Source organism: Pithys albifrons, chromosome Z (genome assembly GCF_047495875.1).
Source record: "Pithys albifrons albifrons isolate INPA30051 chromosome Z, PitAlb_v1, whole genome shotgun sequence".
Taxonomy (NCBI): domain Eukaryota; kingdom Metazoa; phylum Chordata; class Aves; order Passeriformes; family Thamnophilidae; genus Pithys; species Pithys albifrons.
The window spans coordinates 61,910,142-61,934,157 of record NC_092497.1 but is presented as its reverse complement, the minus strand read 5'-3'; the positions used below and the strand labels follow the sequence as shown (position 1 = coordinate 61,934,157).

Sequence of the window (24,016 nt, the reverse complement as noted above, 5' to 3'; positions counted from 1 at the left end):
GATGCCAAGGGGTGCTACAGCTGTATAGTAGTATATACTCCCCTCACAATGAATAGTTGCTTATTCTTGTACCTTGTGCACATTTCCTTATCCTGAAAATCATTCCCAGACTGTTCCTTGGAAGGAGCCATGGTTTTGCCACCTGCCATGGAATGCAATTCACAAGCCATTGTTTCATCCACACATAACTGTTCCAGGAAAACCAAAGAAGCCGTACAAACCCTGTCCATGAGGCTGACAGGTCTAAAATCAGCTGGGATCATATCCGTCCCAAAGAAAGGGAAGCCATTTTCCACTTTCCAGAATCCCTGCCAAGCAAGCTCAGGGAAACATCTCTCCAGGGAGGGAAACCTTGTAATAAATTCATAGCGTGTGTATGGTTAGAAAGAGCAGCTCCTCGGGGAAACCCATGCTCTCACCTTCCTCCCACTGAAAGTACTTGCCAAATCTACTCCCTTATCAGACACTTCTGCTAGTACTTTCATCTCTTTTGCTCTGGCCATCAATCTGACTGTTAGGAGAGAATCTCAAACAGAAAGCAATCCTGTCAGGTTCTTAGAAGATGTCACTCTGGGCAAAAGTGAGTAATAAGGAATCCTAATTCCAAAGCAAATCAGTATACAACCAACATTTATATTTTAGTAAATATGGCAGGTAGACCTCACATTGGAAAGCTATGAGGTTTTGAAGAGCATATGTAATATTTCTTAGTTAGAAACTAACTCCTTTTAGTCAAGAAACTTCTATTCTTAGACAGAACTATTGTTCTATACTACTGTTCAATTCAAAAAATCCCAGGGTAAACATAAAGCCTTAGAGAAGCCAAACTTCTGGACACTGTACTTTCTTGGGGCCCTTTCTTCTGGCTTTGAAACACATAGTCCTGTTTCCATTAACTTTGAAAGGTGTTAATAGCCAGCCTTTTCTCTGAAACTTCATTAATTATGGACATCTCCTGGGCAGGTGCTTGGGGTTAGAAATGGGCAAATAATTTCCCAGCAGTAATGTGTGTGCAGGCAAAAGGCTGTGGTGGAACCCTTTGTCACAGCTGTCTTTCTACAGCAGGGTCTCTCCCTCTACCAGCCACCCAGACACCCACAAAAGGAACACATTTTATTGCTCTTTTGCTGTGCTTCAGCTACTGTTCTGTTATTAGGACTTTGACAGACATTCAGATCTTTTGTGTCCTTGCAGTCAGTGCTTACTCGAGTGTGCCTGGACTGTTCCTTTCCTTCATAAATGATACTCTGACAGTTTCATCACTTACAACAAATTACATTTTTCAACACTTTGCCCTGCTGCCAAGTTCTTCTTTTATTGTTATGAATTACTTCTTGCAGCAGTCTCTCTAATATTCTCCCTCTCCATCCTATAGGACTCTGACACATTTTAAGCATCTGTGTAACCCCTCTCTTTTTCCCATAGGCATCAAAACACTTTATCACATTTTAAAATGACTAATGCTTCAATATCCTTATTCTGCTACCTGCTGAGGAAAAGAAGAAAAGGAAAGGCTGAATAATTGTATTTCAGAGCCAGCAGCTTTACAGATGACTGCAATTATTTATGACTAAAATATATTTTAAAATGTTGTGCTAGTGCAATGGAGCTGTAACTTGATAAATGTTTAGTTCTAAGAGAAAACTGTTTTTTCTTCAGCTATTAAAAATTCTGTTGACAGTTCAAGGCTGTTAAAGAAAGAAAAGACCTACAAAGAAGAGAAGAGGTGAGTATTCAGCTAGCAGCTACTGACATCCACCTAGGTTTTCTTAGATAATTCTGAGACAAGTCACATCTTCAGACTGAAGCAAAAGTCAGGATCCTGACCTCCGACAAAGGAGTAACTGTAGACAAGTCACTGTGTGCCTCTGTTTACTCACCTGTAAAACTAAAATACATCTCCCCTTATAACTATAGCAGCTATCTCAGCATCAAGGAGACATGGCAAACAAGGGAACAGCTAGATGGAGACACAAAGCTAGAAACAGCTCTGAAGAAGGTACCAGGATGTCACCAAATTGGTCGTGTTGGATGCAGCTCTGAAGATTACCTGGTCCAGCCTCTGGCTCAGCACAGGGTCAACTGGAGCAGGTTGTCCAAGTTCATGTCCACTTGGGATTTTAGTATCTCAATGACAGAGGCTCCACAAACTCTCTGCAGCACCTGTCCTGGTGTTCCATCACTCTTTAAGGAAGACAGCTTGTTACCCTGTTAAATGCCATTTTCTGTTGAAGTTTGTGTCCAATGCCTCTCATCCTTTCCCTGAGTATCACAGGCAAGAGCCTTGATTGTGCTGGGGAACCCAGCAGAGCTCTCCTGATGTATCTCACCAGCACTGAGCAGAGGAAAAGATGTTCTCTGTTGACCTGCAAGGTACTACAACCCACCCTCCCGCTTCTTGCTGTCCCAGCTTGCCCTTCCTGAAAATGCCTGTCTATCCATGGCAGCACTCCAGTCCTGTGAGCCATTTTACCACATCACTGGGACACCAGGGAAATCATAGCCCTGCAAATGCATTCAGACTTCTAATTCCTCTCACTTCCTTCCCCCAGCATGTACATTAGTGTGGAGGCACTTCAGAGTGTGACCATGCACTCATCCCTGGCCTTGGGTATTGTCAGAGCCAGAGTGTGCAGCCCTGGTCCTGAGTGATGCCCAAACTAAGCAGCTGTGAAAGCTAGTCTCAGGATGAAACACTGAATCCAATAAATAAGCTTCCAATTTCTGTACAAAGATCATCAGCCGTTAAACTAGACAAAAAAACCCTGTTAAAGGTATAAACTGCAATGCCTGCCAAGAAACCGGCTATAAAGATAAGATTCCTTTGTTAACCCTTTGTGCTGGAACAGGCTGCTGATAAGTGAACTGGAGGGGCTCCCACTAACACCAACATCTCCTGCTGCATAAAAAGAATGCACTTTTCCACAGAAGTGAGAGGATGGTGATTGGGATCAGAGGGTCAGGAATTGGTATTTGGTATCTAACTGTTTTTACTTGCAGACCAAGGCTCATAATCCTAAATGTGCGTGTTTGTGCAGTCTGGTTCTCTCACAGACGAATCCATGAACTTCAGTCACAAGCTATTAAATGTGGAGTGCCAGAGAGGTATCCAGCTGTTCTGATTTCCCAAAAGTAAATTGAGAACTTTCCCTGTCACTTTCTTACTACTTATATGTTTATGGTTGGTGGGATTCCACTTCACTGTTTTTCTGTTGATTAGTGACCCTTCTGTTCATACCATGCTGCGTTCTTTGCTCCTGATTCTTCACTGGTCCTTCCAACCTGCTCCTTCACTTCCTAACGATTGTTAGTCACTGTTTCCTATCCCTTCCCATCACTCTTAGTTTAAACTCTTCTCTCCAGGTTGGCCAGCTTGCTGGCAAAGCTGCTCTTGCTCCATTTGGTCAGGCTGACCTCCTTTTAAGCAGCTGAGATCCTCAAAGAGGGTCCCATGGTCACAGAAGCCAAACCCTGCTGCTGACATCAGCTGGGCAAACAACTGGTGAGCCATGGGGATCCATCCAGTCCTCTTCAGGCCTTCCTCCTCCTCACTGGCAGTATCAAGGAAAGCAAGGATAGAGGCCTTCTTTTCCCACAAGTAGGAAGTTTACCAGTACTACTATTCACTGTTTTCTCTTGCCATACGATTCAGGTTCAGCTGGCTCAAGTACTTCACTGCACAGAGCTCTCATCCAGACAGCTCCCTCAGCACTGAAACTATTTCATAGCTGCAGATCTGCATGTGGAGCAGGCGCCTTCTCCTCAGGGCCAGAAGCCACCAGTTTCCAGCCCTCACTGTCACTGGAGTTTCCACTTTCCAGCCTGATAGGCAGACACTCTGCCTGTTCATTCCCCTGCTGCTGTTGCAAGTTCAGGGCTTGGAAGCTGCAGGGTCTCAGGAAAGACCTGGCTGACCTCTTTCTTGTCATCTCTGATGTTGTGCAGTCTGCTGAGCTGCTCTCACAGATAAGCATGCACTTGGTGACACAGATCCCCCATGAGAACAAGAGGATAAAACACCCACTGCCCCACCCACATCAAGAAGCCTTAAGTGTCTCTGCAGCACAAAACATATAAAGCCACAACCATGTTCAGCAGGTCCCTGTGCCAGTCAAGGCCTCCACTGTTACAGGAAAAACTGCTCTAGTGGTTGGCAGGGATCACACCCTGTGACACATCAATGGTATATCTAAGGACACACATGTTTGTGTGAGCAGTCAGTGGATCCTTTCCACTCTAGTTGCTGCACAAAAGCCACCTCTCAGAGCTGTGCTCTGGGAAAGGACTTGCAGAGCTACTGGAGCAGTGCTTATCATAGATTAATGGAAAGCTTTGTGTTGAAAAAATGCTTGAAGACCATTTAGGTGTTCCTGCCCATGGCAGGAATGAGACCAGGTTGCTCCTTTCACCTCCCACTAGAGTAGGTTGCTCAAAGACCCATCCAACCTAGCCTTGAACACTTCCAGAGATGGCGCATCCACAGCTTCTCTGGGCACCCTGTGCCAGTGTCTCACTTGACCCTCCTTGTTCAAGACTCAAGATCTGCAAGCTCGGAGCCCACTTTGATCAGGAGCAGCTGGCAGAGCTGACTGAAAGCTCCTGCTAGCAGTCATGGACTCTTCTAGCTGTCCTCACTGGCATCCTAATGTTTCTCCAAGGGCTTCCAGGACTCTCTTGACCATCCCAGAAGTTCCCAGAAGATCAAGAAAGTCTCAAAGAAGAGCAGAGAAACTGCTATGCCATTGCCTGTGTCTGGCAAACAGGGAAAGACTGCAGCCTTCTCAAGTGCAGCAGCTTTTCCATGAAGCCGCTGGTTGACATAAACAAAAACAGAGATGACACAGGTAAACTGTAAAATTCCCGGACATGGGAATTATGGGTGCCAGCAATTTACAAGGGCTCAAAAAGCAACCAAAGCAAAATACCTGGAAGAAAAACCTCTCACAAACAAGTAAGAGGAGTGACACTCCCTCCAACCAGGGGATGTACTAATACCAGGTCATAGACAGTCAGCATACAACAGTCCTGTTTTATATCCTTCTCCAGCTAACTCCTGCTTAACACAGATGTTAAGAGTCCTGCTAGCAAGACAGGCTTTTGGTCTGTCTCACAACTGCCTTATGTTCTGCTGGTGAAAGATGTCATGGTCCTGAGTGCAAGGGTTGCTTGGGTTGGGGACAACGCAGCTCTTTTCTCTCTGCTGAATTAGCTCAGTATTCTCTTAATACCTGTGAAGTACTTCTGTGCCTTAGACAGAAAGACCTCCAGTGGCACTACACAAACAAATCACAGTGTAATTAGCATTAAGAGAAGTGCAGAGAAAGTCAGAAGGCTATGGTCAGCACAGGCATGGGAACAGCCTTGCTGCCAATTTGATTTTCATGTAAGGACAGCAGACAAGTGAAAAATACCACAGGGAAAGCCGTGCTGGATCCCAGTATAGCAGGTGTGGCAAGTACTACATCCCCTCAGTGCATGTACAGAGACACAGGGGCTCCCTCTTGTCCTGCCTTTTCCTTACAGTGCCTGAGTGTAGAAATACAGCACTTGATTTTGCACTGCTGTGTCCAGTGGAAGTTACCATGTCCCTCAGTACCAAGGCAGTGCAGAACTATCATTCCAAAACCGTGTGGAGAAGATGGAAAATCAAATTTATTCTCACTCTAACAACACTGACCTTACCACATTCTTAGATGCTTGTTCTGTTGCCTATTTCTTCAAGGAATAAAGGCTTTCCATCTGAGTTGACAACCTTGGTGCCCACTGGAGCTCTGAATCTTTGTCATTCATAGAACAGCATTCATTAAGATTCATAAAACTCGTCTGTGCTTCAAGACTGATGTTATTTAATACAGCAATGCAGGTTTACAGTCAGACATCGATAAATGCAGCACTTACTGTCAAAAGAAACTATCTGTTGATACCAACATTGCAGGACTCTTAGGCCAATCATAAAAATCAAAGACATTTTTTTAAATTAAACTGAAAACAATCAAAGACATTTTACTTCACAGCCTTATTAACATGTATAATGCATTACGAAATCCATTTTATTTGCCTCCAGCATTTTCCCAACTGAACAGGAAGCTTTTAAAAAACAATCATCATTTTGAATCTCCTCTCCTGGATGCAAGTCGTGCATCTGAGCCATTCCAACTCTTTGTCACTGGCAGGCAGTCATATTAAAAAACTAATAGTGACCACTTAATTTCTCATCTTGGTACATAATTTTGAAAGCAAGGTAAGGAAGAAAGGAAAACGTGGGGTCTGAAAACTTTCATAAAGTCCTTAGGTTCCAGTGCTCACTTTCGTCCCTTTCACTTAAAGATACCATTCTGTTTTCAATGTTAGCTCTGTCTAAACAAGTAGAAATACTCAATGTTATTTTCTATGGCTATTTGTTATGACAAGGTTTGGATATAATTCAAGAATAGTCATGACTGAACCTGAATTCAGGATTCTAGTTTAACAAGTCTCCACACACACAAAGAGAGTTTCATCTCCTTCAGAGCCCTACTAAACCAGGGTGCAGCAGCAAGAGGCATGAAGATGCACATGTAGCCTTTTTAAGAAGCTGAATAGTAGACAGTATGGAAAATAGTCCAGTGGAAATTACTTTAGGATGTAGATATTAGGATAAGGTAGCACAGTTTTGGTTACAAGACTGTGAGTGAGGTGGCAAGGCTTGAACAGGAAGCTTTGTCCAGTATGTTGGGTTCTACAACAGGAAAGGTAGACAAGGAAATCTACACAATTACTATTGGTAATCAACACACATTTTCACACTGCACATAAAAATATGTAGGTGAAGTTTCTTCAAGAAAAGGGGCTGGGCAGACAAAAGTGGTCTTAAGGTTCCAACTGCACACAGCTCTAAAAATTCAGGAGGATTTTTTTAATGGGATTTGTTCCTTTATTGCTTTCTGCTACCCATCCAGTTTTTTGTTGCATCCTACCTTATGTGTTTGCTGCCATCAGGCCTAGATCCTTATCCTTCACATCAGGTTAAACCACTTTACTAGAAAGAATATTAGGACAAGTGTTTTGCTATGATACTCAAAAACCAAGTAGATTGCCTGGCAAGGTAATAAGAAAAGTCAACTGGACAAGACCCAGAGGAACTTCATCCAGCTGCTGCTGCTCTAAGCCATGCTGAGCCTAGGGAACTCCAGAGAACCTTTTCCATATGAATCATTCTGTGAGCATATGACCTTTTTTTGCAACTCAAGAGTACAGACTTGGGTTTCTTACTCACTTGGTTGACGCTGGATGCCTTTCTTTTTCAACTCACATCTAGTCTGAGGTTTTTTTCAAGTCCCAAACTGCTTTACTCCTTTCTACAGAAAGACATTATCAATAAGAATCATAAACCAATGCTGCTATTTACTCACATGATACCAATGTGTATAAACTACTCTATTTGTCAGTTTAAGAGCTTCAGTATATTTCTCACCATTGTAACAGAGCTGAACTTATTTTTGCTCTGGCTGGTTTAAATAAGATCATAAAGATCCCTGATGACTACTGATCTAGCCTGCTCCAAGTCAAATATTAGTACATCTATAAAACTAATAAAAGTGCAATCTGCTATCCAATCTATTTGAAAAGTTAATTTACTACATTATAACTGAAATCTTATATTGTTCAGGCACCAATAAAAAATGAAACTACATTTATGAGGTACTTTTACACATTTTTTGGCTAACATTTTATAAAAAATGCAGTATTGATTAGAGACTACAATAAATCAAACCAAAATTCAATCAGTAGTTTCACTGTGAAAGAGTATCACAAACTCCTTTGAAGCCTCACAAACCTCTCTCCATGAAGCACACAAAACTCACAATGAGTCTTGAGAAGTCAGGTAGTCTGTTATATATGTTTTAAACTCAATAAAAGTGGTATTAATTCAATAATGTTGCACATAATAACCACACACTAAATTTCAGTGTTTTAATAAAGTATCTAACAAGTATCGATGTAGTGTTAGTATTATTATTGGAGCTCCTTTGACCTATGCAAAATCTAAACTCCGGAAGTCATGATGAATCACAGATTATTGATTGTGGGGATAGACATGCAGCACTTAATAGCTGGGAGAAGAAAAGACAGGGATAATCTGGCCATTATATGATCAAAAGTAGCTATAATGTAAATTACAGAATTTACTCAGCTGAAGCCATGAGAAAAACGACAGCAACTCCTGTAATAATCACACTATTATTTCCAGGTTCCTTTTATCTTATTGCAGCATATTTTTGATAGACCCCATCAATAATTACTTTAGAATCATAAAAAGTTAATAACACTCTAGAATTATGAAAAGATAATAAATGATTCAAACACATTTTAAAATTGTAAGAGCCAATTCCCCCCCTCCCCATCCTACTACATGGGTTCTTCCATTCATCTGCTCATGTGACCAGCTCATGATGGAAATTACATGAGAATAAGTGCATAGCACGGTTTTGAAGTATGTTTAAGCCTTTTGGGCTCTTTGCATTGACCCTGTGCAGCTGCTGGAGACCACAGCCAACCACAGGACTCCAGGTTTGTGTAGCCTGACGCAGATCTTAATCCCAATGGATGCTGTAAATATGTCACCCAAAAGTAGGAATTACAGACCATTATGAACAACCATTCAGTTCCTTGAAATGTGTAATGACTCTTTAAAAATCGACTATGTGCTGGGTAAAATATTGATTAATCATGCATCTAATAATAACTTCTGCAAATCCATCTGCAGAAGAAAACTTGGCCATTAAATCGCTTTGTTTCAAGATGAAGATGCATCCTTATGTTATTCTTCAACAAAAACTGGAATGTTCCAGAAAGATCTACTACAATTTATCACTGTATATTTATACAGATATCCTAAATCTGGTTCTAAATCAGAAGCCCAAACTTCCAAATCGGAACTATTATTTTAGGCATCAAGCTGAAAGATAAACCATGGAGATTCATGAGCTCTAAAACTGAAGGCCATAATGAGTAATTATTTCATGTTTGTTAAGACCTGAGTGCCCATTTAGCATCACGTGTGCAGGATGCAACAACTTTCAAAGCATACTGCCTCACATATTTCCTGCAAACACATTTATATTGATCCATTTTCATACTGTCTCTTCTACAGCCCCACCGAGTTCACAGTTGTGACAAAATGCATGACATGTGCAAACTTACCTGTGTGACACAGCATGTGATCTGACTCTAGCAATGGGATCTGAGAACTACGTGCACTACATTGAACACCTCACAGAAATTCCTGGTGAAAAACACCTCTGAAAGAAATCTATCAGAGAAGAACGTATCCCAGAAAATGCTGGGGTGTGGGAATGGACTGAGAAGTAGCAGCAGATGTCCCTTCAGGCTGTGCCCCAGGAGTCACAAAATAGATTATGAAATCTGAGGCACACTGGCCAAGTGAGTTAGAAATACAAAAAGTATTATTCCCTTAGAAAGCTGTATTTTTTTTTGTTGCCACCTTCTCCTACATTCATAACAGATTTCTTTCGTATTACTTGAGTGCTGGTAAGTGGATTATCCATTTGTGCTTTTGTAGGGAGAAGATATCACAATTTAAAAGTTATTTGCTTCCCACACAAAGGCACCCAAATATTGCCAGAAGCTTCAGGGATTTCCAGGCTGGTACAATTCCTAAAGCTATTCCTAAAACTCAGTTGGAATTACTGGACAGCAGAAAATGTCAATATTCTTTCAAAGTTAAATCGCTCAAATGAATCTTTTTGCTGTGAGGCTGATCTTGATGACTTCACCCTTGTTACAATGCTAAAATAAACCCCTCCTTTTCAATGTCCAGAGTGGCTGGTCAGGAGCCAGAGATCAAGTCCTGATGAAACTGGGCATGATGCTTAAAGAGACCTATTTCACTTTTGAAAATTCTGCTTATGTCAAAACTATTGTCAAAAAGGTGGAATGGTTTTGATATTGCAAAATATGCTTTCATCACCTTGCTTTGCTCCTACATTCCTCATATCTTTCCTACTGATCAATTGGAATGGCTTGATGTAGCATTTAGTGTTATTTAAGACTGGATTTGTGAGTCCCTGTTGATTCCTTTCCACTCATTTTAGAACCTCATATAACTTATGCAAATCACCATGCTAAATAAATGCAGAGATATTCCTACAAACAAAAAAAATCCCAAAAATGTGTTCACAGATGCAGACCTGAGGAAATGGTGTGATTGTGTCACAGAGCAGTCAATAAACTGATACTGCACTGCACCTTCAATGATTTCCAAATACTAATAAATCTGAGCAAGTAAATAAATATTGTGTGCTTGAGAAAGAAAATATAAAAAATTCTTAAGTCTTTGAAGTAGGCAAACAAACAAACAAAAGTTAACACATCAGAAGCTCTCTGACAGTATGCATGAAACATAAAAATGCAAATACACTTCTGAAAAGAGAGAAGAAACGAGCAGCAATTTTCCTTTGTAATAGCACTCTGTTACCACAGAGAGATAGCTGCCCATGTTGCATATTGTGTTGCATTTATTTTCACATAGCTATCCATTTTAAGCCTAATTAAAGCTACTCAGTCATTACTGGAAATACCTTCCAACTCAGAAGGCTAAAAATATGGTTTGCAAAGTTTGCAAGAATCACACAGAAAACTGGCATTAACAGTGTCTCATAACCAATTTTCTTAAAGCTCTGTACAAACATTCTGAGTACTACTTTTTCTAGAAATAATCTACTAAAGCTGTGGGCTTTTTTAATAACTTAAAAAATTTGAAAAATGCATTTCTGCTGAAAAAAACCCAGAGCAGGTCCAATATCCTAAATGTTGACTTATAAAAAACCTCCACAACTCCTTCTCTTCAAAATGTGATTAAACAGACCAGTGGATTATCAAGTACAGCAGTTCAGTACAGTAGAAGGGCAGCTGTAGGCAGTGGCTCCCTTCAGAGGGGAACTGAGGGCTCTGAGTGCCAACCAGACCCATCCCACTGTGAAGTCTGCTGCCTCTCAGGAGCCTGGGTGAGGGATATTACCTGGAGACTGCCTGAACTGATTCAGCTCTCTGATTATTACCCAGTGCTGGTTGTCCACACTGGTAGCAGTGAGGCTGATACAAGGAGTACCAGAGTAATTAAAAAAGACTTCAAGGCTCTGACTCCATTGGTTGATGGGATAGGGGCACCAGTGGTGTTCTGCTCAGTTCCAGCAGTAGCAGGGATGAATGATGAAAGGAACAGGAAGACCCATTGTATCAAAAAGAGGCTTAAGGACTGGTGCCATCAGTGGAATTTTGGGGGGTTTGATCCTTGGACAATTTTTATAACATCAGGTCTGCTACAGTCAGATGGGCTTCATCGATCCTGCAAGGGCAACAGGACTCTAGCCCATGAGTTGGCAGGGCTGACCAAGAGGGCTTTAAACCAGGTTTGAACAGGGAAGGGGATGAAACCAGGCTCTCCAGAGATGAGCCTAAGGGTGGTAGGGCACAGCTAGAAGAGAAATGAGCAGCCCAGGTGAAGTGCATGTACACTACTGCATGCAGTATGGGTGACAAACAAGAGAAGCTGGAAGCCACCATGCAGCAAGAAAGCTCTGACAAAGCTGCCATTACAGAAGCGTGGTGGGATGACCCTCATGACTGAGTGCTGTGATGGATGGCTACGGGCTCTTTAGAAGAGACAGGTGAGGTAGGAGAGATGGAGGAGTGGCCCTGTATATTAGAGAGTCTCTGGACTGTGTAGAACTTCAGATCAGTGATGATAAGGTTGAGTTCTTATGGGTAAGAATTGGGGGGAAGGCCAGCAAGGCTGACATCCTGGTGGGAGTCTGCTACAGACCACCCAACCAGGATTAAGAGGTGGATGAATTCTTCTGCAAGCAGCTGGTGGACATTTCAAAATCACCAGCCCTTGTTCTTGTGAGTGACTCTAATCTGCCAGATGTCAGCTGGGAACTCAACACTGCAGAGAGACAGTCTAGAAGATTCTGGAGTGTGTGGATTTCTCTCTTGCAGCTGAGAAATGAACCTACCACTAGATCTGCTGTTTACAAACAGAAAGGGCTGGTGGGAGATGTGGTGGTTGGGGCCATCTGGGGTTCAGTGACCACAAAATTATGGAGTTTTCAACTATTCAGTGAAACAAGGAGGGGTATCAACAAAACCTCTACCCTGGACTTCAGGAAGGCAGACTTCAGCCCATTCAGGAAGCTAATTCAAAGAACACCTTGGGAAACAGCCCTTAAGAACAAAGGGCTCCAGGAAGAATGGACAGACTTCAAGAAAAAAAGTCTTGAAGGCACAGGAGCAGCCCGTCCCTGTGCGCCAAAAGAAGAGCCCGTGGGGAAAACGACTGGGCTGGTTGGTCAAGGAGCGTTTGCAGGAACTCAAGGGGAAAAAAAAAGGGTATATGACCTCCGGAAAAAGTGGCAGCTAACTCAGGAAGTGTTAAAGAATGTTGTTAGGTCATGCAAAAAGGAAATCAGAAAGGCAAAAGCCTTTGAACAATATGAACTTAATATGTCCACTTATGTAAAGGACAACAAAAAGCGTCTTTATAAATAAATACACCAATAGCAAAAGGAAAGGCAATATTCACTTCCTGCATACAATTCAGGGAGTGAATATTGTCTCCATAGACAGGGAAAAGGCTGAGGTACTTGTAATACCTTTTTTGCCTCAGTTTTCAACAGTAAGACAGGTCATCCTCAGGACAACTGGCCTCCTGAGCTTGCAGACAGGGACACGGAGGTGAATAGCCCCTCTATAATCCAGCAGGAAGCAGCCAATGCCCTGCTGAGCCACTTGCATCCTCACAAGTCTATAGGACCAGATGGGATCCATGCTAGGGTGATGAGCAAGCTGGTGGAAGAACTTGCTGAGCTTCTCTCAACAGCCCTGGGTCACCGGGGAGGTCCCGGTGACTGAAGTTGGCCAGTGTGATGCCCATCCGTAAGAAGGGCTGGAAGCAGAATCCAGGGAACTTCAGGCCTGTAAGCCTGACCTCAGAGCCAGGCAAAGTTATGGAGCAGATCATCTTGAGTGTTACCACACAGAATCCACAGGATGGACGGGGATCAAACATAGCCAGCATGGATTTAGGATGGGCAGGTCCTGCCTGACCAACCTGATCTCATTTGTGACCTGGTGACTCTCCTGGTGGATGAGCGGAAGGCTGTGGTTGTGTCTACCTAGACTTTAGCAAAGTCTTTGACACTGTCTCCCATGGCAGACTCCTGGAAAAACTGCAGCCCATGGCTTGAATGGGGGCACTCTCTGCTGGGTTTAGAGCTGGCTGGATGGCAGGGCCCAGAGAGTGCTGGCGAACAGGGCTGCATGCAGCTGTCACCCAGGCACTAGTGGTGCTCCCCAGGGATTAGGAAGAAGTTCTTCACAGAAAGAGTGATGGAATGAGCTGTCCAGGGAGGTGGTGGATTCATGATCCCTGGAGGTATTTAGGAAAAGACTGGTTGCAGCACTTAATGCCATGGTCCTGTTTGGTCACAGGACCCAATGATCTCAGAGGTTTTTTTAAACCTTTTTGATTCTGTGAAAAAGACTTTTGGTACCTTTGGTATCTTCATTGAAAACTCTACCAAGTTAATTGGTGCAAACCCCAAGATGTTATTCAGGCTGTTAAAGGGATTATTTGCTCTGGGAAATTTTTAGGATAAGGAGGAAGGACAAAAAAAAATGCCTTATGTGTCTGCAAGCAGGAATACAGTCCTTCTTTCATTTATGCTTTATAGAAAATGCACTAAAGCAGCTAATCCCTCAAGGGCAGCCCCTTAATGTTAGTTTTAAGAGGTACTCAAGATGCTAAGGAGTATCAAGTAATAATCTGCTTTATTCCACGTTGCCCATTTTGGCCAAGAGTTTTCTGTGCTCTCTGCCTAATTGTGAAGCACCTAGAAGGATTTTCCTTTATACTCAGGTAAAATGAAAGCTGCTTAGCAATTCAACAAAACTAATCCAATGTTCGAGAGACACCTATTCATGGAGATTAAGCCAATTTTACAATATGGAGTTATCCAGTCACCTGGAAAAAAGGGAGGTATGTGGAGGACAGACAAAGAAAGCAAATGCTGATGAATTACTGGCAAATGGGGAACATAAAGAGATACCTAGAAAGAGCAACAAACAGATACATATGCTGAGTGAATAAAATAAGAAACAATGAATGCCAAGCAGAAGTGGCTGAAGCATAGGGATTATGCAGAAATATCACCCTGCTTCAAGGGGAGCTCCTCCAAATTTGCTCAGCATCTGTCACCACCAATTCACACAGCAGGTCTAACTGAAGGATCTAATGACAGGCAGTTTATACAACACCAGCACATGACATGTCCCTCGGGGCACTTTGTCCTCTCAGCATCCCAGTGGAGCAGCACAGCACGACTGAGCATAGCACAGATGGAGAAAGCAAGGCACAGGGCTTCAAATAGCTATGTGAGAGACTCCTGTGGAACAGGAAAGGGTTGAGGCAGCACACACAAACCACTGAAAGAAACTTATTTTCTGCCTCAGCATGAAACAAAATCAAAAAGCTCCACATGATGGATACTTGATACTGCTACAGAATAGTCACTGATGGCTGCAACTACTTGGTTCACCTTGGGATGCTTTTTCAGTTAATGATTATATTAAAAAACAGACTAGTTGTTTGGGGGGGGGGGTTGGTTTTTTTGTTTGTTTGTTTTTGGGTTTTTTTTGCATTTTCTAGAACTGGACATTACCTTCACAGAACTAAAAGCTGTATTCTGAAGATCCAAAATTGCAATCCTATGTTTGCATGTCCTTTATGTAATTTTAATGATATCATTAAAGCTTTCATGCAACCAGCAAGATTTTCTTACGAGAGAAGTGACCTTTTTTTAAAAGAAAAAGTTGAAAGTCACTCCCAGTACCTTCATTGCCTCTTACAAATGTAGCTTTGCGGACCACAGCATACAGAAAAAGACATTTCACACTCCCTGAAAACTGCCCCAAATTAGAGGGCACCAGCCAGTACACCCAAATATGCAAAATCTTCTGAGTTTTCAGAACACCTAAACAAAAACTTAGATTAAAAGAGGTGCCACATATATCATGACTGATCTAAATTCACTGATTTTTCACAGCTCCCTAAGCCCTGCTGTGATGCTGAGGACAAACAGAAGTTCAAAAAGCACTTGTCTCACTTGCACAAATGATTTTAGTATTGCAGAAATTCTCCTGCTAAAGGATAGTTAGTTCAGCTGTTGGCTTGGATACATGAAATACTGGCAGGAAAATGTAGGTAGGTAAGGAAAGAAGAATCCTTTCCTTCTGTAAGTTGAAATTTTTTTAATTATGCCTGAACTGATATTTGAAGATGATTCAATTTGTCCAAACATAACATATCAAAAAGAAAAATTTACCCCACTGACTGCAGAAACAGAAAACCTGTAAAGCTGTTAACATTTTTCCAGTTCCAATCAAAGTTTGTACCAGAATACATGTAAGACTAGAGCTTTGAATTTTGCAGATTTTTCATTTTATTCACTGGGGAAAAGGGGAGAAGAGATTTTCTGTATAAAATCTTCAACCCTTTGCAATGCCCTATATATCAAATTGTCAAGAAGACACAGTTTCCACTCTGCCTGCAAAAGCTTACCCAAGGGCAGAATAATGGATTTAGTGTGAAAAAGGAGGATCTTCTGATTACAGAATTTGAAAGATGTCCAATGTTTTAACAGTGTTGCTTATTTGAGTCTGCCCCTACTACCTTGTCAAAAATCAGGATTACAATAATCCACAATAAAGCACAGCATGGAATACTCATCAGTCATATCCAAGTCACTTGGTATTCAGTAACTCTTTGATCAGTTTAAGACATTTTAATTACATCGCGTTCCAGAAAACTGCAGCGTTTTCACGCACAAAGACACATTTCAGATGGGCCCAACTCTTTCACAAGTAACTGCACTTGAAATTCAATAACTCCTCAGATAACTCAGATCCTGAAATAACTCAAGTCCTCAAGCCAGGACTTGCAGTGTGAGGAGGGAAAAGGAAATAGAAAATGCCACATCAGCAGGAATTCCAGACTAAATTTCTCCTTTTGTTATCTATAGAGTCATTACAATCCTAATGGTCAGTACACTCAGAAGAGATGAGAGTGTTTTCTTTGCAGAAAGAAGAGGATACTGCTTCTTTAAAAATATCCATTCAAACAGCCACAATGGCCTAAATTTTCTTGCATGCCTTTCCCCTGAAGTCACATATAGTTGTGGGGATGCTGTTTACTCACAGTATGGAACTTTCCTTCCAACATCGACTAGAAAATGCAATTATCACATTGCCTTACACTTCCTGTCACTAATGATAAGCATCGCATATGCTGCAAAAGCAAAGCAAGAACAATCACTTTGACCTACCAAATTCAAAGCCAGACTAGACTCTCCTACACCTCACGAGCTTGAGTTTCATCCTATAAAGCTGGCTCCCAAAATTACAAAGATTACAAATTACAGAGATTACAAACTACAGAGATTACAAAGAGAGAGGAAGAGCACAGCACATTGAAAGCACTGTCAGATGAAGACCTCAAGGTAGCTCAACAGTCCCCCAGGACTTGGGATTTGCCAGGCACTGCACTTCTACCCATGACATTGCTTAGATCTGAGGGAGTTTAGTTGTTCTGATGATTTATTCCTCACCTGCAGGAAACTGGCTGTACTTTTGTTCACAAACCACACCTCTGCCAATTGAGATTTTACCTTTCCCCATCCACACACATAGATGCTATGTGGAGAATGTAACAGCACTCCTTGGATCAAACCTTGCAAAGTGGGATTGCAAAACAAAGGACAGCTGTGCTGAAGCATTTTTACAGGTGTCTTTGACACTCCTCTGCCTCAGACATCCCAGTGGGTGAAAGAGGAAGATGATGCTCCACAAAGAGCTTTGGCAATTAAAGGCCAACATAAGTGAAAAAGTAAGAACATGTGAGAATTTTTTTTCCTGTCAACCAAGATGCTGATTCTCTGACTTCTCATGCTTGCCTACAATCTGTAGGACTTTAGTGGTCAGTCCTGGCCATCAACAAATCCTCACACAGTAGTGCTGTGCACTACTGGCATTTGCTGGGATAGATTCAGTGCATAGCAACAGGTGGGAGCTCTGTAGGCTTTGTTGCATGCTCTGGTCCATCACTGACTCCAAAGGGCTCTGGAAGCTATGGATTAGGGTATCCTGCTCTTTGCACTGTTATTTAACATCTGTCCAACAGCTTCAGTCATCATGGACGAGGTATTCAGTGGTCTATACACTGCTCAAAAAAGTGACACACGTCACCAGAATGAGGAACAAAACTGGTTTTATCTGGTGGCAACCCCTTACATGTAAACCAAGGCTGGGGGTGAGTCTCTTTAAGCCTCCTTTCACAGATGCTGAATGCAAAGAAGAGCAAAGGGGAAAATGAGAACATAAATCTCCTGCACATCCCAATTAATTGTTTATGTGTTTATCAAAATGTACTGTGTCAAATCTTCACAGACACTTGGTGGCAAATGCCAGATTGCAACAATACTTTTTATAATACAATAAAGAACAATCCAGAAAGCTGGCTGAATTATCTGGGAAAGGGACTCAGATTTGATAAGTGGATCAAAATTAGTTTAATGATTCCCTGTTTAGCCTTTAAATCTACTCATAACGTGACACTGTGTTTCCAATTAGGGAATAAAAATGTTGATTTAACATTTCTGTCATTACAGATTAGACATCACATGCTATCTCTCTATTATTAAAACTTTCAAATTTTGAACATAAAAAGGCATTGGTAGAGTCAGGCACAGGGGTCTAAGTTTTTATAATGAGCCATTCATCTTCAGGTCAGGTTCCATAATATCTAACTGCCACAAGTTAGTTCAGTGGGAGGAAAATTAAATGGAAAAAAATGGAAATAACTGCTGAAAATGTGTCATATTTGTACAGTTTGAAGCGTCATGGTATTTAAAGTGTTCAAACTCTCTGACACCTCATTACCACAACTTGTGTAGTAGCACACTGCCTAGTGGGTAGTTAGCAAATACCTACTACTGGCAGGGCATCTGACATGACAATCCAGGCTTAGCATTCTTTTCTTAAAAGTAAACATCCCAAGACTTTTAATCACATGACAAGATGGCAGAGAGGGAGGCAGCACATTCTGGGGAATAGCCTATGATAATATTTACTGACCATCTCTTTTTGTACTCATGACCAGCTGACATGACTGCTGCTGGATTGTTTTTGCACAGAAAAACGTTACCAGGAAAGAAGGCAACATTATTTGTAGCTGTCCTGCTTTTCACAACAGCAGTAAGGTGTCACAGAGCTAATCAGTTCTCACTGTTGCTTCAAAACTACAAAAATAGGGTCTTTCTTAACCTAGCTAATCCAGAACAGGGCTTGGGTGTCTGGGGCAGATCTTCTGAAAAAGAAAAATCCGACTGACTTCAGACTCAGAAGCACAGCAGTGGGAAAAGAACGACACCTCCAGTGTGCCTTAAGATTTACAGAGACTTTTCAGACGAAGTGGCTACTATCAATCAATCATCTCTGCATTCCCAGCAGGAAATTAGATTTCCTGTTGTTTAATGCTACAATGCCTGACACAAGTCTCTGAATTTGTAGTCCCAGTAGTGCTACATTAAAAATCCATACTGTGGGCAAAGAGGGGAAGAAATATATGTTTTCATTAAATGTAGCAGAGAGAACATCTTTTCAAACACTACTTCTCTGGTTTTGACTGATTTTTAATTTAAAGTTGTGTTTTAATCAGCAAAGCAAGTATATGAAAGGACAAGGAATGTACACTTACAGAGCGAAAACACCCTTATTGTCACATCCATCTTGTCTACAGGAGAGACAATTTATACCTCTGTCATAGGCTGCCAACCAAGCTCATCATTCACACATTTAGAGCACTAAAAATCTGCAGAACTGCTTGTTTCAGCAATAAATTTGAGAAAGCTCATTCCTGATGGTGTTTATTGGGGGTTTTTTCTGAGCCCATTGCTGATTTTCCTCCAATTTTACCCCCTTCTTTCTCTTAGCTGTTAGGATAAAGCAGTGACTCATTGTCTGCATCAGAACAGGTCTCAGGTTCCCCAGGGAGCATAGACTCCCCAAGAAGCCAGATATTATGGGACATATCCTCATGGAGTGCTGCAACGCTCAGCCATCTTCCCACACTTGTGTCTGCCACAGCTACAGCTGGGAAGGCCCTATGTCAAGTTTTACTACTGGTTTTGTCATGCTTCTCCTCTCTCCTCGTTTTCCAACCAGCCAAAAAGGCCCATTAAAGACCAAACAAATAGTACTGCTTACATTAATCACCCAGGGATTGTCTGGTTGTGTTCTGGGGTCTAAGCTGGTAGTACAGAAAGTAGGGGGAGAGCACGCAAGGGAACTGCCTGTCCTGACTGAAGAACCTGCTGCGAGGAGGGGACTCCAGCTGATGATGAAGGGTTTGAGAGATCCCAGGTACCACAGCAAGCTTCCCCATGTCCCCTGGGAAAGGTCAGTGTTCCTGAGCCCTGGAAAGTAGTGCCCGCTTCACCTGCCATTGCAGCGAGCAGATTCAAACCTTTCCAAGATTTCAGCAGAAGTGGGATAAGTATTACACAACACCCAGCATTATAATTAGTCTTTTGACAGTTCTTAGTGCTTCTCTCACGGACGAGCACAAGTCACTTCATAATTCAGGCCAGAGAGTGAGTATTGCATCCAAGTTACATCAGACAAGTGGCTCTGAAGATGGTTAGTCATAGGCAGTTATCTCCTTTTCACCACATAAATCTGATAGAAGCTTTCATTCCCCTTGGAAACACAGAGTTGCCTCCTCCTGGCAGGAAAACCATCCCAGCCTTACAAGCATCAGCTGAACAATCACTGATTTAATAATTATGTTGGTCAGTCTACCAGTGTTAGGGTAAGTAAAAGAAGACCCACAAAATAGCAATTTGTAAAATAATAAGTCAACAGAGTAAAATAATAACTTAATTAAAAAAACTAACCACACCAACTATCCTTAACAAAGGCATGGAGCATAGTCCATCATCCACCCCTATCCACTGCTAGACAATTCACAGCCCTTGTGATAGCCAAGCTTCTTTGTCACCCTTCAAGGACAAGTGTGCCTCATCTACCTTGTATGTTCCACCTGAACTGCAATCAGAGCTGGGTGTTGTTTCCTAAGCCTATGAGCCATCAGACTGTGAGATCAGAAATTTCCTTGAATTAGGTCTAGTCCTTGTGCAGCACCAGAACAAAGGTTTGAGAAAAGATGGGAAGATGAACAATCACCTATTAATGACCTACACCTGCAACTATTGCCCACTGTCTGCCAAATACCACAGGACAAGCCAGGAAACTGGATGCAGAAGTCTTGGAAACACAGCATCTACTTGTTCTTGCGTGCTTGTACCCTGGATGTGGATAACTCATGCAGGGTTGTTTTCAGGGCGACTGCTGGCACCAAGTTTGAAGACAGATATTTATGTTAATAAGTAAGAAAGCATCCCTCCCTACTAACTAAATGGCCAAAAAATTACTTAATTCCTGCAGGGCAGAGCTGCCTTCTATGTAGGATTGGCAGCTGAATGCTTACCTCAACAAAGATGAAGCAGGGGATGATGGAATAACTTCTCTGGGTATTGTTTCCTAAAGCCATTTCTCATCACACTTCTTGGGGAGGCACTGTTCAAAACTTTATATCCTGAAATAAAAAAGACAAAGGTATTTCATTAAGTTTCACTTTTTTTTCAAATTCCACAACAAGGTTCAAAACACAGAGCACTGACATATTGGACCAAGTATGCAGACTAAAAACAACATCAAGATCTAACTTGTCGTTGCATAAAATACCCTGAGAAGGCACTTCTTTCACAACACAAAAGGAGAGACAGACATAGGTTGTCAGATATGTCATCTACAGAATACAAGGCAATATAGAATACAACAGTCTTCCTTAATTACAATCTACTACAAAGCAAAGGCTTCTTCAGGATTGTAAAACCACATCTTCAGGCCACTGACCTGGGCTACAGTGTGTTTTGAAATCAATAGGTTTTAGTAATCGACTTGTGAACTTGTACTTTAGAAGGCATACTTACAGTACACTGATTGTACAAATGATCAAAGTGTCTATCTGCATAACCTTCTCAAGATGGCAGCATGTCTTATGCAAAAAAACCCCAACCCATAACAAACAAATACAATAAAAACACAATGAAGCACTTGACCCTTACTGCAGAGCCCTTCTACCCTGCTATAAGTTCGTACCTTAACATGCAAAACTAAATGCAACTTCTCAGCATTACTTTGGCTACAGGCTATTCTGACTAACATAACTTTATAATGGTCTGTCCTAAGATGCTCTCTTTGCAGCACAAAAAGGAGTAAAGCAGAGAAAAGAAGACTAACACAAAGAATTTTTTCTGAAAGCGTGTGTGCTTTTCTGCATGCGTGTGGTAACACATCCAGAAGCTAAGTGGTTTAAATGACTTTAGAGAAACATATAGACTTAGCAGGGAAGAGGGGAGGAGGGCTGGAAAAGTAGCATCCTTGAGCTGTCAGGTGCATCCTTGCACAGAGCACACAACACAGGAAGAGAATCCAAATCCTCTGCTATGAGTTTTAACCTGGGCACATCAGCAAGTGCAGATTTAGGTGGGCTCAGCCTCACTGCCAACACTTACACAGAAATTCTGTCCTGATGCTAAGTATCTCCTGGGGTAAGGGCCAGGGAGGAGGAGGGAGGTGAAAGCCAATGTATTTTGCAGAGGATGCTTTGCACTGCATCTTCCCGTGACTCTTTGACCTCACTGGCATCTGGGTGGCAATTCAGGCCTTGGCATATGGAGCCTGTGAGGTTCACAAAAGGGTCAGTGCTTTCTCACCAGCTCTCAGCAGGGTTACTGGAAGAAATACTGTGATCAGAGCAGTGAGTTCAACTGAGGTTACGAAGCCTGATGGAGGAGCTGGATCAGCTGCCAGTGCTTGCCACCTGCACCACCATGCAGGCTCTTGTCTCGCCACCTATAAACTACTTAATGTATTCTTTATCTCTTCACAGAGCTGTAAAATGTATACACAATGTATATGATGGTTCTAGGCACAGCACAGCTACAGTGACTCCAGTGAAGCCACATTCTGTATCAGGAATGGCTTCTGAACTGTTAACCATTGAGAAATGCAGTTTCAGGTCAAACAAAATAGCCACGAATGTCATCTGTGATGTGCTTCAGACTCCCATCCTACACTGTATCACCATTACAAAATACAACTATTCTGGATTTTCAAAACACCTGTTTCTCCAAATACACTTCAGCTCTACTTGGGATATAAAAGGCGTTTTATCTCAGAGGTTAGTGTCATTGTTTAAAAAAGACAAGGTAATCCAGCCCCACTGGGGCTGTGGAAAAATACTCAGTCATTCATTTTTTAACCACACTTTTCATACTGCCATGTGGCTCTCCCTGTAACTTGGCAAACACAGGGTGCCTGGTAGAACAACAGGCTGAAGAGTCAGAGCAGCTTACAGAGCATTATTCCATGAAACTCTTTTCTATCCTGAAGATAAATTTTCAGCATCTTTCCTTGCAAATCCTGTTTTTCAAATGGCTTAGTGCAAAGATGTTAATACCTCAGCACCTTCATGAAAGCTTTGCCAGATCAGGCTTAGAAATAGACAAGATCTACCACAACATCACACTGCAACCCCAAGCCATGCCTTCAATTCCAACTGCTTTGTGTTCCTAAGCAAAGCACAGAACTGCAAGACAACCCAAGAATTTAGGAAACATTCTCAACAGATGACTGAAAGCAACCACACAAACCAGCAATGAAGCTGAGGGCTCATAGTAGTCATATAAAATTGCCTAATTTAATGTTCAGGGACTCCTGATGTTATAAATATGTATCATTATGTCCATTCCTTTAAGCTTACTGTGCACCACTGGTTTAAAAAACTGCACTGCCTATGAGAGAGCATCTTACATGTCAGCTTCTGTCCTGTGTGATGACACATTTGTGTCAGCCATAAGTAGCAAGAGACCAAATAGTTGCCTGATCAAGCCAGCTAATTCCCAGACTGTGGGAAAACCCTCAGCTAGCCTGTGCTTGTCATAGCTGCTCTTTTCATCAGGTTACTCAAGAAAAGAGTAAAAGAAGACAACATGATCTTGCAGAGAGCACCATCTTTTGTCTCTCTTCAGCTGGCAATGAGTCCTCTAGGGACACAGCAAAACACGGATTACAGCAATCCCTGGATGCTTCAGCCTGCACAGCAGTCAGATATAACCCACTTTTGCCCAGAGACTCATAATAAGATGTAAAACAAGTGTTTAGTAACAATCCTGTTTTATAATCCATGAGATCTCTTCACATGGAATAAAATTTCATAGGGCAAAGCCTCTAACCAAAGCAATGGGGAAAAAAAGGTATAATATCAGTATTTGGTACTGCCTTCTCAATTTATTATTTCTATTTGTATCATTTTTACTCAATTGTTAGGGAAACCATGTGAGCAAAACTGAGTCTCTTTAGATCACTAGCTGTTCCCTTTTCAGGCCTGGTACATTACCACAGCATGGGAGTAGAATTGGTCAAACCTGTTCTAACTAATCAGGGATTACTGTAGAAGGTGTATTAATAACCTGGAGCTCAAGTATTATAAGGTGCTTCTACTCTTTAAAGAGCGTACATAATTGCATAATACAACATTGTTGAATTATTTAGAATTAGCTACTTCTCATCTTCCTCAATTTACCTCACACACATTTACAGAAAGCTCCTGATCTAAAGCATAGAAGGTTATTGTCTGACATCTTCCAGGAGAACAAGTGGAATCACAGAATATACATAAGTGAACTGAAAGCTAAATGAAAAGGACAGCAAAGAAAAAAAGAATTCAAGCTGAAGAGATTTTCTTGCCACAGGGATCCATCCAGGTGAATGCCTTTTAGGATGCCCCATCCAGGTATGTTCTAAAGCTTTTTATGTGAGCACATGGCAGACAGTA

At 41.8% G+C, this 24,016-nt stretch overlaps 1 protein-coding gene across 6 annotated transcripts in view; it reads right to left on the bottom strand.

Moving 5' to 3' along the window:
* PLPPR1 (phospholipid phosphatase related 1) overlaps window positions 1-24,016 on the bottom strand; it is a 125,528-nt gene that overhangs the window by 47,429 nt on the left and 54,083 nt on the right. For 5 of the 6 annotated variants that reach the window (XM_071580412.1, XM_071580411.1, XM_071580413.1 and 2 more), the window contains exon 2: window positions 20,603-20,710. In XM_071580412.1, the coding sequence (XP_071436513.1) occupies window positions 20,603-20,665 (63 nt within the window). In that variant the 5' untranslated portion in view covers window positions 20,666-20,710. Of the gene's footprint in view, window positions 1-20,602; window positions 20,711-20,795; window positions 20,816-24,016 lie in introns of those variants that run through there. The other variant, XM_071580416.1, reaches the window with a different exon arrangement.